At 37.8% G+C, this 16029-nt stretch overlaps 1 protein-coding gene across 4 annotated transcripts; it reads right to left on the minus strand.

Moving 5' to 3' along the window:
* Window positions 1–609: 609 nt before the first annotated feature.
* On the minus strand, window positions 610–14423 carry LOC131662594 (formin-like protein 20). Of its 4 annotated transcripts, XM_058932410.1 has the most exons (18): window positions 13892–14423; window positions 11652–12355; window positions 11353–11574; window positions 9532–11275; window positions 8253–9489; window positions 8001–8130; window positions 7395–7466; window positions 6653–6751; window positions 6452–6493; window positions 6130–6210; window positions 5996–6046; window positions 5783–5864; window positions 5492–5586; window positions 5340–5411; window positions 4209–4325; window positions 2207–2275; window positions 2058–2124; window positions 610–1776 (listed from the first exon to the last, which is right to left on the minus strand). In XM_058932410.1, exons 1-18 carry the CDS (start codon window positions 13962–13964, stop codon window positions 1577–1579), a joined length of 5157 nt encoding a protein of 1718 aa, XP_058788393.1. In that variant the 5' UTR covers window positions 13965–14423; the 3' UTR covers window positions 610–1576. The 4 variants fall into 4 exon arrangements, with proteins under 4 accessions (XP_058788393.1, XP_058788395.1, XP_058788392.1 ...); XM_058932409.1 differs by having other exon boundaries at window positions 611–1776; window positions 8253–11275; XM_058932411.1 differs by having other exon boundaries at window positions 1639–1776; window positions 2058–2119; window positions 8253–11275.
* Between the last annotated feature and the right edge of the window lie 1606 nt (window positions 14424–16029).

Here is a 16029-nt window from a genome sequence, read left to right on the forward strand (position 1 = left end):
TAATAATTTGAGAAAGAAGAATAGACCCAAAAAGAAAAGACTACTATCAAACATGACACCGACACTTCAACGCCTATAATATTTTGAGAAAGAATAAACCCGACACCGACACTTGAACACCAGTAATAATTTGAGAAAGAAGAATAGACCCAAAAAAGAAAAGACTACTATCAAACACGACACCGACACTTCAACCCCTATAATATTTTGAGAAAGAAGAATAGACCGACGCTTATACACCTATAATATTTTAAGAAAGAAAAATGAATGAATATAACTATACGTATACATTGATACAGATATCTAACATGTCTTCAATTTCAGACATGTCTTCAACTTGAAGTCTGAGAAGTGTATATATAGTCTCAATTCTCTTTTAGAATTCCCTTTTAGAATGCATGTAATTATCTAAGTATCAAAATCAAAATCAATAGAAGACACTATGCATTTGTATATCATGAATCTTGTAGCCTTTTGTAATATAATATAACTCAGCAAACAAAAAATAATAACTTTAACAATGTTCAATAATGCAAAAAATTAGAGATGAAAATGTCTCTCAACACGTGCAAATAAAGATTCAATGCAACAACTGAGGTACCACCATGATAAATAACTACACTACACCTTTGAATCTGCAATGTATCTTTCTAGAATCAAAATGTTAGCATATAGTCCAGAATGCTAAATTTCATTTGATACATTAGATGTTGCAAAAAGTGAATAAAACAGTAACCTTTTATACTTCACTATCCTGTATTGTATTTCACAAGATAAATGTAAACTAGGATTTCTAACTCAGCCTGTTGTTTACTTATAGCTACACTACAAAGACCTGTTTCCTAATTCTTTTCTTAACCTGATAACTATACACAATCTAACTGTCGGCTATCCTACAAAATTCTCTATTTAGAAAGAAAAAGAGAAACTATTTTCTATGTTACATGAGAAAGAATTGGATCCTAAAGAAGAGGGTTAGAACTTTGTACAAGGTTGTAAGTTACTAATGTTGGACTCTGGTGCTTTACAATCAAACAGTGTGTGCTTTGGTGCCCGAAAATATGCCGATGAGTGATGAAAGCTGAAGCCAGTTCTATTGCAATAGAAGACATGTTCCGCTTCAAAGTTTCTTTTTAATTTGAAGAATCAGATCCATCGTCTTCATGGCGTGCATTAGATGCAGATTGATTCTCAATCTCAAGCAATCTCAGCAGGCACCGATGCTGGGTCAGAATTTGGCTTTTCCAGAATATTTTTCTGCGGATATTCTGCAACATGCCATTAAAGAATCAACTCCTAAGCCTTTTGTATGTACAAAGATCAGCACGTGGCGAGAATTCGCAATTTTGCCTCAGTAAATGACATCGAGAGGCTAATTGCCACACCATCATCTTGAAAGAGAGGTTACTTAGCTCAATCTCGAAAGCAGTCCTGTTGATACCCGCAGGTAGATCTCTGCTCTCCGGCTGATAATGGTGTCAGTGCAAAGGAGTGGACAACCCAGTCTTCAATAATCTCTTCTGCACTCTTCCATGTCAAGTCAATGTCCTTAGCCTTCTCCGTTTTAGCCTCTTCCTCAGCTTTCTTCTTCGTTATCTTTTTTACTCTTCCTTGTCAAACCACTGCCTTTACCCTTTTCCATTTCAGCCTCCTTCTTAGCCTTCTTTTCTATTTCGGCCTCTTTCTCAGCTTTCTTCTTCTCTAATTCTGCTTGTTTGATATTATCATCATGTGCTTTGAGAAACATCCTTATAAAATTTAAGAGAGTTGCAGTAACTGCAATCAAGAATCCGAAAAGTTAAGAAGTTAGCTTGAGCAATACAAAGAACCCACTTCCAAGACCAAAAGACAAGCAAAACAAACTACCAAATCAGCCTAATTTAAAAATATATATACTTGCCCCAACCATAACTGTAAAAAAAGAAAAAGGTTAGTAAACCGCATTTTCTTCAAAACATCATTCAAATGAATTATAATCTGATATCATTGAAGTCATCATTGGAAAGACAATGGCGATATGTGTGATACATATCAACAAGTAATAATGATCAACCTACCTTGCTCAAAAGGACAACGGGCGGGATCCTCATTGAAATACTGTGCAAGTGCGTCTGCATTTCTACCCTGTCACGCAGACAAATAATATAATCTTTATATCCCGTGTATCCGTGCATAATCTACCAAAAAAGATGGTTAAGCATATTACCACATCAGAATATAGGCGTGTTACAGAATCCACCTGAGACTTGGCTTCATTAACGAAATCTTTCAATGTCTGGAAAGAACAGAAAGGTAAGCCAAATGCACAGAAAATACAAACCATATATGCTAGGATTAGCTTCATGGATGCAATGTGAGGAAAATCTTGTTTAGTTCTAAAAAAATAAAGCACTACTTCGTGTTGTTTTTACACATGGCCAATGTTTATAAAAGACTACATTGGCCGAGGCAGACAAATTGTGTCATCACAAATAATTTGTTAAAGATGCAATATAAAAAGTATTCATGAGCATTTACTTAATAGCTTAAGTATTTGGGAGAGGTGGTTCATAGGACTCGTGTGAGGAGACGTGTTGTAATTTATAGCAACAATCCTCAATACTTACTCAACAACTTAAGCTTTTGGTGAGTTGGTCCAGATGTGCTTAATAACTTACAAAGGGCCAATAGCAACAGTGCTCCAAGTGCACATTATCAATATACTGATGATGATAAAAAAAAAAAAAAAAAAGTATTTGCATGTGCAGAAGAGTTTAGAAAAAAAAAGTATTTGCATGTGCAGAAGAGTTTAGAAGAACGAACACACTTCGAACATACTTCAAACGAATGTGAGAATAAGCCACCGTAAGCATTTAGAATATAAACTCAGAATCAGCTAATAGTTTTGCTTTGACAGTAAATAATAGAGAAAAATGGGAAAACTCGACTTTAGGGATGGATAAGATATCAGTAACTGCAACTCCCATTAGGCAACAGAAAAAATAAGCCATAAACAAGCTTATTGCCTCAACAAGATTGGGGAAACTGGAAAAAGATTAGTCCATGAAGGTACAAGCTTACCAGCTCAACGAATCTTTGACGCCCATCATAATTAAAAATTTGAAAGAACATAGAGCTGCTTTTATAATGTTAGACTCGCGGTTATTAGGAGGGTACAATGGGAAATAGTAAAAATACTCATGAGTGTAACAGTCTAACAGAATGCAGTGACATGTGGAACTAGAGTATTGGCTTGTGTGACTTTATAAAGAGGAAGAGGTGTGATAGGAACCCAAATAATAGGGATGCACGGCAGTGAAATAAAGCAAACAAAATACAAAACTGATTGTATTATTTATGGAAAATGGAATGATACAGAGAGAATGACAGCCCTGAATCTGACCAGAGCTAGGCTCCTATAGGAAGCTAGGGCTTCCTATTCATATCTAATGCTCAACTACACCAAGATAATCTCTCAACCCCTCTATCCATTTCTTATATTGTGGAACGGTTACAATCAACACTCACTCAAACCTTCTCAAGAACTAATCAAGCATTCCCCTTTTTACCCCTTCTAGTGCAGACTCTCCACACCTTGGGCCCGTTAGAATTATGATCCACTTTCTCATTACTCATTAGTTTCGTGGTCTCTAACAATATGGTTATAAAGGGAGTGGAAAGGGGAATGCAAGGGGTCTGGAATATTTTGGAAAAGACATGGGCAAGCATTGTGCTTGAGAGCGAGGAGTTCATTTCCTATTTTCTTTATTCTCTAGGTTAATTTGTCAATTATAGGGTGGTTCTTGGAACTTGATACCAATCCTTATAAAGGGAAAGGGGTACTAAAATAAGAATTGTATTGGCCGTTGGCTTGACATTTCAAAATAATATAACTTTCTACATCATTTTACAAATCAAAAGGTTCAGACAAAAACTGCGTTCAAATTTGTTTAAGTACAATGAAGATATCAATTTAAAAGAAAAATCTACCGGACCCTTACTCCACAGATCTGAAGTCTGAACTAGAATTCCCTAGGCTTGACTGTAAACTTGAATTAATTAATTATGATAGGCATAAAAAGAAATCAAATAATGACAATGTCCCCCTTCATGGTACACAAAAGTCTGTTTATGAATTAAGTTTAGACAGAAATTTCTTGGCATTTTATTATGCATTTTTCATGATATAATAATAAAGAATCAATAGACAAACACAAAAGTGCTAACACCTTACGGAAAACTTCAGATACTGGGCCATCACTTTCAGAAGCAGCAAGCTCCTGGTTTACTTTTTCTAGTCCCTTGGTAATTGCCTGCATTTCTTCTGCTAATGACTTCAATTGTATCTGCAAGATTAGAAATAAACAAACAATATTTATTGCAATCACATGAACTACTACTGATAGTTGGTCAGTATCAACAGCAATTTGTTTTGGCTAACAATGCAAATCTCCATTGACTATAGATAGTGCTTAATAAAAGCTTACAAAGCTTCCTCAATTTACAGGTAAATTTTGTGATGGGGAGATTGCAGTAAACTACAATGTGGAAGAAAATATAAGTCTGAAGAATCATGTACCCAAAAGTATGTACAACCCAAACTCTAACCTGGTAATAGAGTCTATCTTAGATGCATTCAGCATTATCGATGGCGGATGGCGGACCATGGCACAAATCCAAAAATTCGACAATACCGGAAGACATATGATGTCGCCATACTCGAGTATGGTGCCGTGGCGCCACCATCCTTCCCAAATCGGTAATATCGGTTTTCCAAAAATCCACCACTGATATCTACCATGGTCAATACTAGACAACACTAGATCCACTGGGGGGAATCCGATATCATGCCACTTTAGTACACTCTAAATGTTCAGACCTAAGCATTAGGCAGTGTTGAGAGTCTCATACAAGATAGTGATATGGCCTTATGGTGGTTATAGACATCCCTCATCTTACAAGTCCGCTTTGTGGGATTGTGTAAGGAGTCCCAAAACCTAAGAATAACATGTATTTTTAATTATTTTTTAAAATCTGGGTGAACAGTCAACCGTTAGTGCTCAGGAAACTAAGACAACATGCCTGTCTCGGCAATTTGAAAAAACTAAGAGTTTGCAAAAGAGATGCCCTTCGCAAAATTTACTGGAAATAGAATTCAATCTCTCTTCTTTTGTATCCTAATGATCATTTCATAAGTGACATTATAAGCATGTGCTTCCCAGCGTATGAGGAGTTAAACCATAATATGAACAACAAGCGTACCATTTCAAAAACCATTAAAGACATAAGGGGGTGTTCTTTACAAATACAAGGAGAAATGTCAAATCACACCAAAAAATCATGGTAGTAAGGTGAAGTACCTTAGAGGCAGTATCTACGCTAACTAGGTCGAGGTGAAAATCAAGGAGTGTAGGAGACTTTTCAGCTAGGACCTGAAGTTTAAAATGAAAAAGAAAAACCAGAAAGTTAGTCACCTAATAATATCTTTATTTATTGCAACTTAGACTTGTACCTTGCAAAGATAATGCATCAGTGTCATTTTGCTGTTAGAAGCACGAGTATCGGTGAGCTTTAAAAGGCTATCTAACTTAAATCCAACAGCAGCTCCTGTAGAAAGTGGAAATGTTTCACATCAATTATACTAAATCATATGTAACAAAAACACCTATATGTTTGTCTGCAGCTAACAAGAGAAAAGGCAAATGATTACATAAATGTTAAAGAGAGAGCTAGCATTTTTATGTGTTTCCTATACTGAAAAAATGAAAGGAGAAAGACACTTCCATTACTAAAAAAGACCTACCTCTTGCTGTTCCTTGATTCAATGCATTACCCAAATAAAGAATTTTCTTCATAATCTCCTTCAGTTTGACTGAATTTCGGACCTATAAGGCGACAAGACACACAAGGTCAGAAAGATACAACAACAACCAAGCCTTATCCCACTATGTGGGGTCCGCTACAAGGTCAGAAAGATACAAGCGACAAAAATTTGTTAGATTCATAAGCAAAGTACCTCTTCACATGCAGAGTTCACTAAGTTTAAACTCTTATTAAACTCTGTAATCTGCACAAAGTGGAATACAGATAAGGAAAGCAAGAAACCATATATACATAAAGTTCAGAAAATTATTACAGACAACAGCAAACCTGACACTGAAATTGAATCTTGAAACAGAATACTCTTAATTTCGACTCAACTCGTGGCACTTTCATCAGCTCCATAAAGAACTGAAACATTACTAATATATATAAGTATATGATTACTACAAAGGGGTTATTGAGTTTAACAAAGATCAAAATGATTTATTTGTAATACGACATGTACATCCTAAGGTGGAGAATATTAATAAGAGCAAGACAACTTTTTTCTTCCACATGACACCAGGAATCATGTTTAAGTTCTATATGCTGACATTTTCTTTGTACAATTACTACATAATACTTTGGTCAAAAGAAATCAATCACAGACCTGTTCGCACTTTCCCAAATTCTCCTTGTTGCCAGTATATGCCTAAATATTCATAATCAAGATGAACACATTTTAGATAGGAATAAAACAAATCAAAGGAAAAGGATGTAACTCATAGTAACAGCAGATGCCAGAAATGAGAAAACTTAATCGGCAAAAAAAAAAAGATGTAAAAATCATGTATAAGTTCATATACTTCACCTTCAAAAGATCCATTTCCTCTTTGGTAGGGCAAAATTTAATAAGATTTTCCACCTGATCAACATCTAATACTGTGTCATCCAAAGCCAGAACTGCAGCCTGAGAATATTAATTTCAAAATATTAAGCCAGAAAACTTGGTTTAAGTCTTTATGATATAGATCCATTGTGTATTTTATACACATTTATCCCTCTCAACAGGACCATTTAGATCCAAGCCTTTTTCAACAGTTTCTCTTAGCATTTCCTTATCTTCCTCTATCTCTATTTGTTGGGCTATCCTTTATCTGATTATTCATTTATTAATTCATCTATTTCCTTATATTTCGTTGTGTCATCTTCTTGTTTATAAGTGTTGCTCATATGTTCTAATAAATTAATTCCTCATCTTAACTTTTCTTATATATCCACTCATTTCTGCAACATTCTCAACAGCTGACATATGCTCTTGTTGGCACTTAATCATCCAACATTCAGTACATTCAAAGACATTTTTTTATCAGAAGAAACAACTCAAAATTTCCACTTCATCCGCCAAACTCAAAACCTATCTCCTTTGCCTCCATCACTGTGTCTAACAGACACAACTACGAAATAACTTTCCAAGAATTTATATTTATATTTCATGCAAAATAAAATACTATCATTCATTATAGTATGCATTACTGAAAAATCCAAGCTTGCATATGTATACTTTAAAAATAGGATGACATGAATTAAGAAATTTCAAAGTGCCAACTTACCATCATATCCGGTAGAGGCATCTTAACCTTTGTAAGCATTATTTCAGTATTATAGGCTCTCCTTAAATCAACCTATAAAAAGTATATAAATCCAAAAATAATTGATCAGATACTTGGGAATTACCAAACAAATATGAAAGTCAATGGGTTTAGAATGTATATTTGCAGTAACAACTAAAATATGCACCATTATGTATGCCAACCACATAGAAGAGAAAACAATGAACAATGACAACATTAAAATAAAATTTCCAAGAGACAAATTCAATAGTCATTCATGTTCAAAACTATATGTACTACGGAATGCTCAATCTTTTTCTTGGCATGATAAAACTAAAGAAAAATGTACATTTGTTCCTCACAATCAGAGAGTGAACACCTAATCACTCAAGTCAAATCAAAGTGAATAAGAGTTCTTTAATGAACAAATTATTAGGCATTCAAAACAGTGATATTTAATTCCAACTTTAATATGAAGAAAGCCTTATACATAGCCACCAATGTTGTGAAGTAAAACTACAAATCATGGTGAACTACAATTCCAAAAGGAAAGAACAAGTGAAGCCATCAAATCATATCTCACAAAGATAATGTACAGAAAAGTACCAAGGTAATTTTCTCAGGTTTGGATCCTGCGGATTTGCCTAGCCCTCCAGATTTACCACCAGCAGCAGCAGGTTTTGGAACATTTACAGCAAAAAGCTTCTCTAACTCTGAAACGTCAAACTCTTGTCCACTAAGATAGATTGCAAAACCAATCATTACAACCAGAAAGAAATTGAAAGCATGAATGACGTGATTAATTATAGCAAATTGAGAAGACATAAAAATCATGCAAAAATAAACATGTCAAATTACATTTGAGTTTCTCCATGTCTTTGTAATTCTTCCCATAAACTTCCTTGCAATGCCCTTGTTACCTTACTCCAATGAAGAGGCTTTAAGGAGGATCGCCGAGGTGCCGCTGCACCAGTAGGACGAGCAAGTCCACGCCCTCTACCTCTTGGATCAGCCCCGGGTGGTGGGGGTGCACCACCTGGAAGTCTAGGAGGTGCGGGAGCACCAGGTGCATGACCTCCAGGAGGCGGTGGTGGAGCAGGGCCTCGACCACCTGGAGGTGGAGGAGGAGGTGGGCCGTGGCCACCTGGAAGTGGCGGAGGAGGTGGGCCTCGAAAACCTGGAGGTGGCGGAGGAGGTGGGCCTCGAAAACCTGGAGGTGGAGGAGGAGGTGGGCCTCGACCCCCCGGAGGTGGTGGAGGAGGTGGTGCCTGTGTTGCATGCATTGGAGGTGGTGGCGGTGGTGGAGCTCCATAGAATGGTGGAGGTGGGGGTGGTGGGGCCATAGACAATGAATGAGGTGGTGGTGGTGGTGGTGGTGTTGCTCCATAAAAAGGGGGAGGTGGAGGAGGTGGTGCTCCACTAGTTGTAGGAAGATATGGTGGTGGTGGTGGCGATGGTGCTCCACTAGATGCAGGAAGATATGGTGGTGGTGGTGGGGTTGGTGGAGCCCCATAGAATGGTGGAGGTGGTGGTGGTGGGGTCTTAGACATTGAAGGAGGTGGTGGTGGTGGTTGAGGTGCTCCATTAGATGCAGGAAGATATGGTGGTGGTGGTGGTGGTGGTGGAGCTCTATTGAGTGCTGAAGGTGGGGCCTTAGACATTGCAAGAGTTGGTGGTGTTGGAGGTATTTCACTACTTAATGTAGGAAGATATGGTGGTGGTGGTGGGGGTGGTGGGGCCTTAGGCAATGAAGGAGATGGTGTTGGAGGTACTCCACTTGATGAAAAAAGAGGTGGTGGTGGTGGTGGTGGTGGTGGAGTTCCATAGAATGGTGGGGGTGGGGGTGGGGGTGGAGCTCTATAGAATGGTGGATCCTTGGACAAAGGAGGTGGTGGTGAAGGTGCTCTACTTGATCTAGGATGAAATGATGATGGTGGAGTTCCAAAGAATGGTGGAGGAGGGGGTGGGGGTAGGGGGCCCTTAGAAATTGAAGGAAGAGGTGGTGGTAGAGATGCTCTACAAGATAGAGAAAGTGGTGGTGGTGGTGGTATGGGTGGGGGTGGGGGTGGTGGGATGTTAGACATTGAAGGAGGCGGTGGTGGTGGTGGTGGATGTTCTTCACTTGATGAAGGAAGAGGTGGTGGTGGCGGAGGTTGTGTTTTACTTGTTGAAGGAAGAGGTGGAGGTCGTGCTCCACTCAAATGAGGTAGAGGTGGAGGCAGTGGAGCTATACTAATAGCAAGTGGGGTTGATGGAGCTTTACAAAAAGAAGGAGTAAGCGGCAATGGTGGTGGAGGTGGAGGTTGAGATTTACTTAAAGGTGGTGGTAGTGGAGCATTAAGTGATGTTGGTGTTATAGGAGGAAGGAGTGGTGGAGCTCTATCCATATAAGACAAAGAAGGTGGGGGAGGTGGTGGAGGAGGAATGGATCTAACTCCATAATTTGGGGGGAGAGAAGAAGGGGGTGGAGGTGGTGGGGGAGGAGGAATGGGAAGAGAGACTCCATCAACTAATTTATAAACTTTTGATGCAAAAACACTTCCTATTGAAGGAGGTAAAGCACCACCATTTTCTCCAACCATGCCAATTGATGAATAATAGGGCTTCCTGTGAGTAGAAAGAGGTAATGAGCTCCCTCTATTTTGCGCAGAAAATGAAGACGGAGGTGGGGGTGGAGGAGGATGAGTTGCAGTTTGTAAGTCCATCTCTTCATTTTTCTTGCCAAAACCTGACAAAAAAGGTGGAGGTGGTGCTGGTGGTTGAGGAGGCGGTTGAGGCGGCGGTTGTGGTATCGTAGACACTTTACCATCCAAGGAAGAAGATGGTGATGTGGGTGGAGGTGGGGGTGGAGGGAAAGGGGGGAGATGAGGTTGTAGCACTTGATCAGAGCTCAACTGTGGTGCTTGAGTAGCTGACTGATGAGATGACTCTGTAATTGGTGTCAATGGTGACAGCTGGGCGTTTGAATCAGTTTCCCATATGCTTTCTAGAGATTTTGAATTGTCCCCATTACAACTTTTCAGATCATTTGTCGAACGAGAACTAGAAATACGTCTTCCTTTGGCATTAGTCATTTTCTCCTTCGCAGAGGTAGCATTTGACAAAACAGGTGGTAAACTATTATGCCTTATCGGTGGATATGAAACATGCATTGAATCTTGATAAGAACCTTTGTTAGAAGGTATCCACCTAGTTGTTGCATTTTCTTTTGCCTGTTTTTCCTGAAATCCCCGTGGTTCTTTCTGTTTAGCCTTTTGCTTTTCTGCAACTACGTCTCCCACTGGCTTTGAGTCTGAAGAAAGTTGTTTCTTTTCACCAGATATTGATCCGGCAAGATCATGCGTCTGCTGCCCTTCCTCAGGCTCTAATTCTTTAAGTGTTGCATCATTGTCTTCATCATAATTGTTTCGCGTAACTGCTAACTCATCATGCACATTCAAAGTGACTTCCTGTCTCTCCGGAGTTTCCGTCATATCAAAAGTAACAGCAGTGGAAGTTAACTTATTTTCTCCACCATCCACAGCAATATCTTTCACTGCATGAGTATCTGAATCTACACGCTCATCAAGCTTGTATTTCACATCATCAACCGTGATGTCTTTCACCTCATTAATAACAGAATCTGTCCATTCAACCTGTTGGTTAATCCCGTCATCTTGCGTAGAATCCTGAAAGGTAGGAGGATCTGAATACTCTTTCCAGACATCTACTGCATTTTGACGAAACTTTGGAGAATCCTGTATATCAACTACATTGCTGAAAATCTCTTCCACTTCGTAGAATTCCTCAGGGGAACCGCTTTCTGTCTCATTTTCATCTTCTTCACTCACATTGACTGTGGTTAGATTAGGTATAACAGCATCAGCATCCAAAAAAAGCACCTGATACAGATATGAGTATGTAATCATCTCCTACAGACTTGAAAAAAGGCTGTGACATAAGAATAACAATAACTTACCTCAGATTTAAAATCCTTGGGGAACTGATCCTTTGTATCCCACAATATATCGATTTCATCACGGCTCAGCACCAAAATATTTGACCGTATAAATGCAGTATGAAACATCACTCTAAACATCATCTCCTCACTAAGGAAATCTTCGTTTAAATGTACGCATTCAAGAACGACATCCCCTTGAACACGACAACGAATATCAATTTTCACGAGCATACACTCTGCCTGTGGTTAAAATTTCTTAAGCAGACTTTCTATTAAATTAATTCACATTCAGTATGAATAGCATAACTTTACATCACCTGCGGGTAGTGGCGAACATGATTTTGGACTTTTGAAGTTGAGAAAAGAAGCTTAGAACTTCTATTGGCAGGATTTGAAGGGTCCGGACCATAAACATTTACAACAGGCCTGCAACCTTTCCCACCATCAAATAATGGAAGATCTCTTAGAATTACACAATCTAAATATAAAGGTGTGTCTGAAGGAGGCCACTCAGAACCCAAATCTCTCCTGGAAATATAATGAAGATATCTTAACTGAGAAGGCTGTGGGTTCAAAGGAGATAAAAGCTGGAGAAGTTCTCTGGGTGCTTGCTTGTAGACCATTTCAAGAGTCTTCAGCTCCCCACTATATTGTTTTCGGTACAATAAAAGACCGGCTAACATAAATGCCAGCACAGGCCAACCCCCTCTTTCACAGTGCATCAAAAGCACATTTTGTTGCCCCTCCAAAGACAGCCAGCTTTCACTTGATCGAAGGAAATGATGAACCATCTCTAGAGGAAGAAGTGGACAGCCCTCGTATTGCCGAGGGTACTCCATAACTGTCATGTCACATAAAGATAATATGTCTGAAATTTGGCTGCGCCTATCCCCTTCTCTGAAATTGAACACCATGAAAGAAGCATCTGGAAAGTAATCTTGTAGCTGAGCTACAATTCCCCCCATATACAATTTGTACTCATCTTCTTCCAAGACGCCCGTAGAGAAGCAGCAATCAAAAACTGCATCAAATAGAAGAGTAAGAACTCAAAACTTATTCTCATTCTCATAATTCATTATTTGGGTTTCATGTCAATAAGTAGTTAAGAAAACAGATACTGATCACAGTGAAAATGAGTTTCTCAAAGAAAAGCTAACTTCTCAAGAAGACCAAACCTAGTATACATTAATCAAAAAGAGAAAGGTTCAAAAAGAGAAAGGTGTCAACTACCATCTTTACAGTTTACTCTATTGCAGCAAAAGTAACTTTAGGCAAGGCATAGACGAAATTTCCTAAAATAGAATGGTTTTACGGGGAAGCTAAAGAGAGTAAATTTTTCATTCAATGTAAAGATTCACTAACTTAATAACTTTTAAAAAAAATGAAAGATTATCATGAAACTTAGTAGTATCCTAACTCCCAATCCTGTGTTAATATATCTAGCACTCCTTTATTTTAGCATTTGCAATTGAAATCTCACGGCCCGGTGCCATTTCAAAGTGACTTTTTGGAAGCTAGATATTCTTGCTTCATCCTGGATGTGTGTTAAGTGGCCTGTCCACTGCAATTCTAAACATGGGGTTAATAACTTAATATAACTCGTAATTTAAAAGTGAAAATTTTATCCTTCCTTTCCTTTTCCTCCAAAACCCTCCATCCAAATAAAGTATAAATAAATCAGTTTCACTCAAAACCAGTGTTGTCGATGGCGGATGGCAGAGAGCCAAAATGGCACCATACCGGCTACTTTGCAGCGCCGTTATAGCGGATTATGGCAGAAAAACCCGCAATATCAGCCAATATTCACCATAGCGCTGCCATGGCGGATATTTGATAACACTGCTTCAAACACTTCTTCCAAGAGTCCGTTCATATTAACACAAAACCAACCTTCCTTAGTTTTTCAACCAACAATCCTCAACTGATGAATCACCTTCACCACCATCCCTAAATACTTCTATTTTAGCATGGATGTATCAAATTCAACCCAAAGCATCCCATTCCACTATTTGCTACACTTTTTCCAGTACATAAAGATTTAGCACAATCAAACAACAACACCTTAATCCAACACAGAAAGGAAAAGCCTTTCAGCTAAAAAAGTACTTGTAAAGTTAAACCTAACACTTATTAAGCTCCACTTCATCATGTCTTGGTTTTACATTTTCCCACACTTTGAACAACCCAGTACTTTTTTCTTAAAAAAGAAAGACCTAATCCCATTCCAGAATATTAAAATCAATCAGAAAACACATCATAAAAACACCAAACTTGTCAACTTGATGAAGCAAAATCTCCACATTATTCTAACTAACAGTAATCTATACAGCAACAACACTTCAAATTAGGTTATCACATTCAATCACTTCCATTTCCTCAAATTATCACCGGTTCGAGCCAAATGCTTCATAGATAGTAACACATTACATCACATTACATTACATTACCATAAACATTCTTCAAAACCTCAATCCTCAGTAGCTCAATCGCAAGAAAAAAAACACATTATTCATTCAAAAAATTGAAAATTTGAGATTTGAAAAAAAAAAAACATTACCATAGACTCTCTCAGAGATCTCGAGAAGACGATCCGGCGGCTTCCGGTAAAATAATCTTCGGAACAGCGCCATTGGATGGCGCTGTTACTTCCCCGATCGGATCCAAACCGGTAACCGGAGAATTCTCACTACAACGAACGAAACGCAGCGTTTTGTAGATCTCAGAAATTCCCCCAAATTGAATAATAGAATAGAGAATGTAGATGATAATAACAACAATTGATAATAATTAATAATTAATGATAATTATTAAAAGAAATTCGAAATTGATAATGAGAAATTGGAAATGGAGAATTTAGAAGGAAAATGAAGTGTGGAAGTGGAAAATAAGTTGTAATGAAGTTATAAGAGCTGTTTTGTTTTTTCTGTTTCTTTGTTTCTATGTTATGACGTTTCGTTCATGTGTGTTATGAATTTGTTTCATGAATTTGTTTCTCTCTCTATATATGTTGTTATGCAACAACAACAAACCAGAATGAAAGTATAAAACATAAAAACTCCCGACAAGAATACGTTAATCAATTTTTTGAGAGAGAAAGAGAGACAGAGAAAGAGAAAGAAAGAAAGCCATCTTGCTTTGCCTTGTCGTTATGCATGTACTCAAATCTACGTGGCATGCCACGTGGGACTTACCGTCTACCTTGTCAAATTGTTATTGCTCTTTTGAGATGATTAAAAAGTATTCAAATTTAGTAACAATGAATAATAGTATGAAAAGTATAACTTAAAGTATTCGACTAGTCCAAAACTATAAACATCCAAAATATTTTGAATGATTAATATTATAGGCAATACTCATTTCATCCGTACACACCGCGGTGAAAAGTCACGATTGTTTTAAAAATTTGAATATATATTTTCGGATACATCATTTATAAACACGTCAGATTAAATTGTTGAGATATTCTTATTTGTTAAATTTTAATCTGGAGATGCATCTTCAGATACGCATTATGGTGAGTCGACATATGCATATATGCAATAACTCTGAATTCAATATTCAGTGAGTTTTTCAGAGATGTAACTTTGAAATACGCTTTGTTAGGTCAAACTATAAACAATGAAAGAATGATGAAAAAACAACATAAATTAACATCAAAATAAATATAGCATAAATAATCATTAACGTTAACATAAATTTAACATTACATTTCATTACAAACGAGTGATTTAGAACGCTGCAACATCCTTATAATATCTTTGGTTGATCTTGCAATCGTCGTATCCACTTTAGTCAAACTTTTTAGTAAGTAACGGTAAAGTGTATTCGACATAACCTTTAAATCTTCATCTGTCTTCAATTCAAGCATGGTGAATCGTATCTTCTCTTCATTGTCAATCGAGGATCAACGATACTGAGCTAGATAACTCTGCGATTTTTTGAATATTGCAAGAGAGTATCCAGTTAGGATTTCAGATTGACTAGAGTTATATCCTCGGACATGTTGGGGAGTCCAGAAGAGTCAGAAGCACCAATGGGACCAATGCTCTAGGACCATAGGAGAGGGAGACACCACATTGTTAGAACAAGAATTGTTCTGATCAAATTATCTTAGTTTTGATGATAACAATGTATATGAATTTTGCTTAAGATAATGTGGTACTCTAATCCAATGCAATTTCCTTTTCAGGAAATATATAAAGAGTATGCACAAATCAGCGCTCAGAAGCTTTGACTCTGAAGGTTCAACATGCAACATCAGAACATGGTCTGGCAAGACATCAGAAGATGCTCAAGCAGAATCAGAACATGGTTTATGGAAGCATCAGAAGGACTGGAGTTCAGAAGCAGAAGCACTGAAGTAATGGTATCACGCTCAGAAGCACTTCAAGGTCAGAAGATCAGAAGATGCTTATGCACCAAGCTGTTTGTACTCTGATGATATTCAAACGTTGTATCTACAAAAGATCAATCAGAATCAAGTACAAGATGGCAGGCTACGCTGACTGACAAAAGGAACGTTAGAAGCTATTAACGGCAACGTCAGTAGTCACAGCAAAAGCAAGGCTCGAGGTAGTTGACAAAAGTGCGAAACATTAAACGCAATGCTGTACGGAATACGCAAAGCATTAAATGCTCCCAACGGTCATCTTCTCATGCGCCTATAAAATGAAGTTCTGAAGAGAAGCAAAGGTT

The sequence above is a fragment of the Vicia villosa genome, linkage group LG3 (assembly GCF_029867415.1).
Source record: "Vicia villosa cultivar HV-30 ecotype Madison, WI linkage group LG3, Vvil1.0, whole genome shotgun sequence".
In the NCBI taxonomy this organism is placed as follows: domain Eukaryota; kingdom Viridiplantae; phylum Streptophyta; class Magnoliopsida; order Fabales; family Fabaceae; genus Vicia; species Vicia villosa.

Excerpts from the sequence above, each read along its gene's own strand:
- LOC131662594 (XM_058932409.1), bottom strand. The coding sequence starts at position 13,964 with ATGGCGCTGTTCCGAAGATTATTTTACCGGAAGCCGCCGGATCGTCTT. Across the intron at positions 12,356-13,891 it reads GATCTCTGAGAGAGTCTATG|TTTTTGATTGCTGCTTCTCT; the intron begins GTAATGTTTTTT and ends TATTTGATGCAG. Across the intron at positions 5,412-5,491 it reads TGATGCATTATCTTTGCAAG|GTCCTAGCTGAAAAGTCTCC; the intron begins GTACAAGTCTAA and ends TTTAAACTTCAG.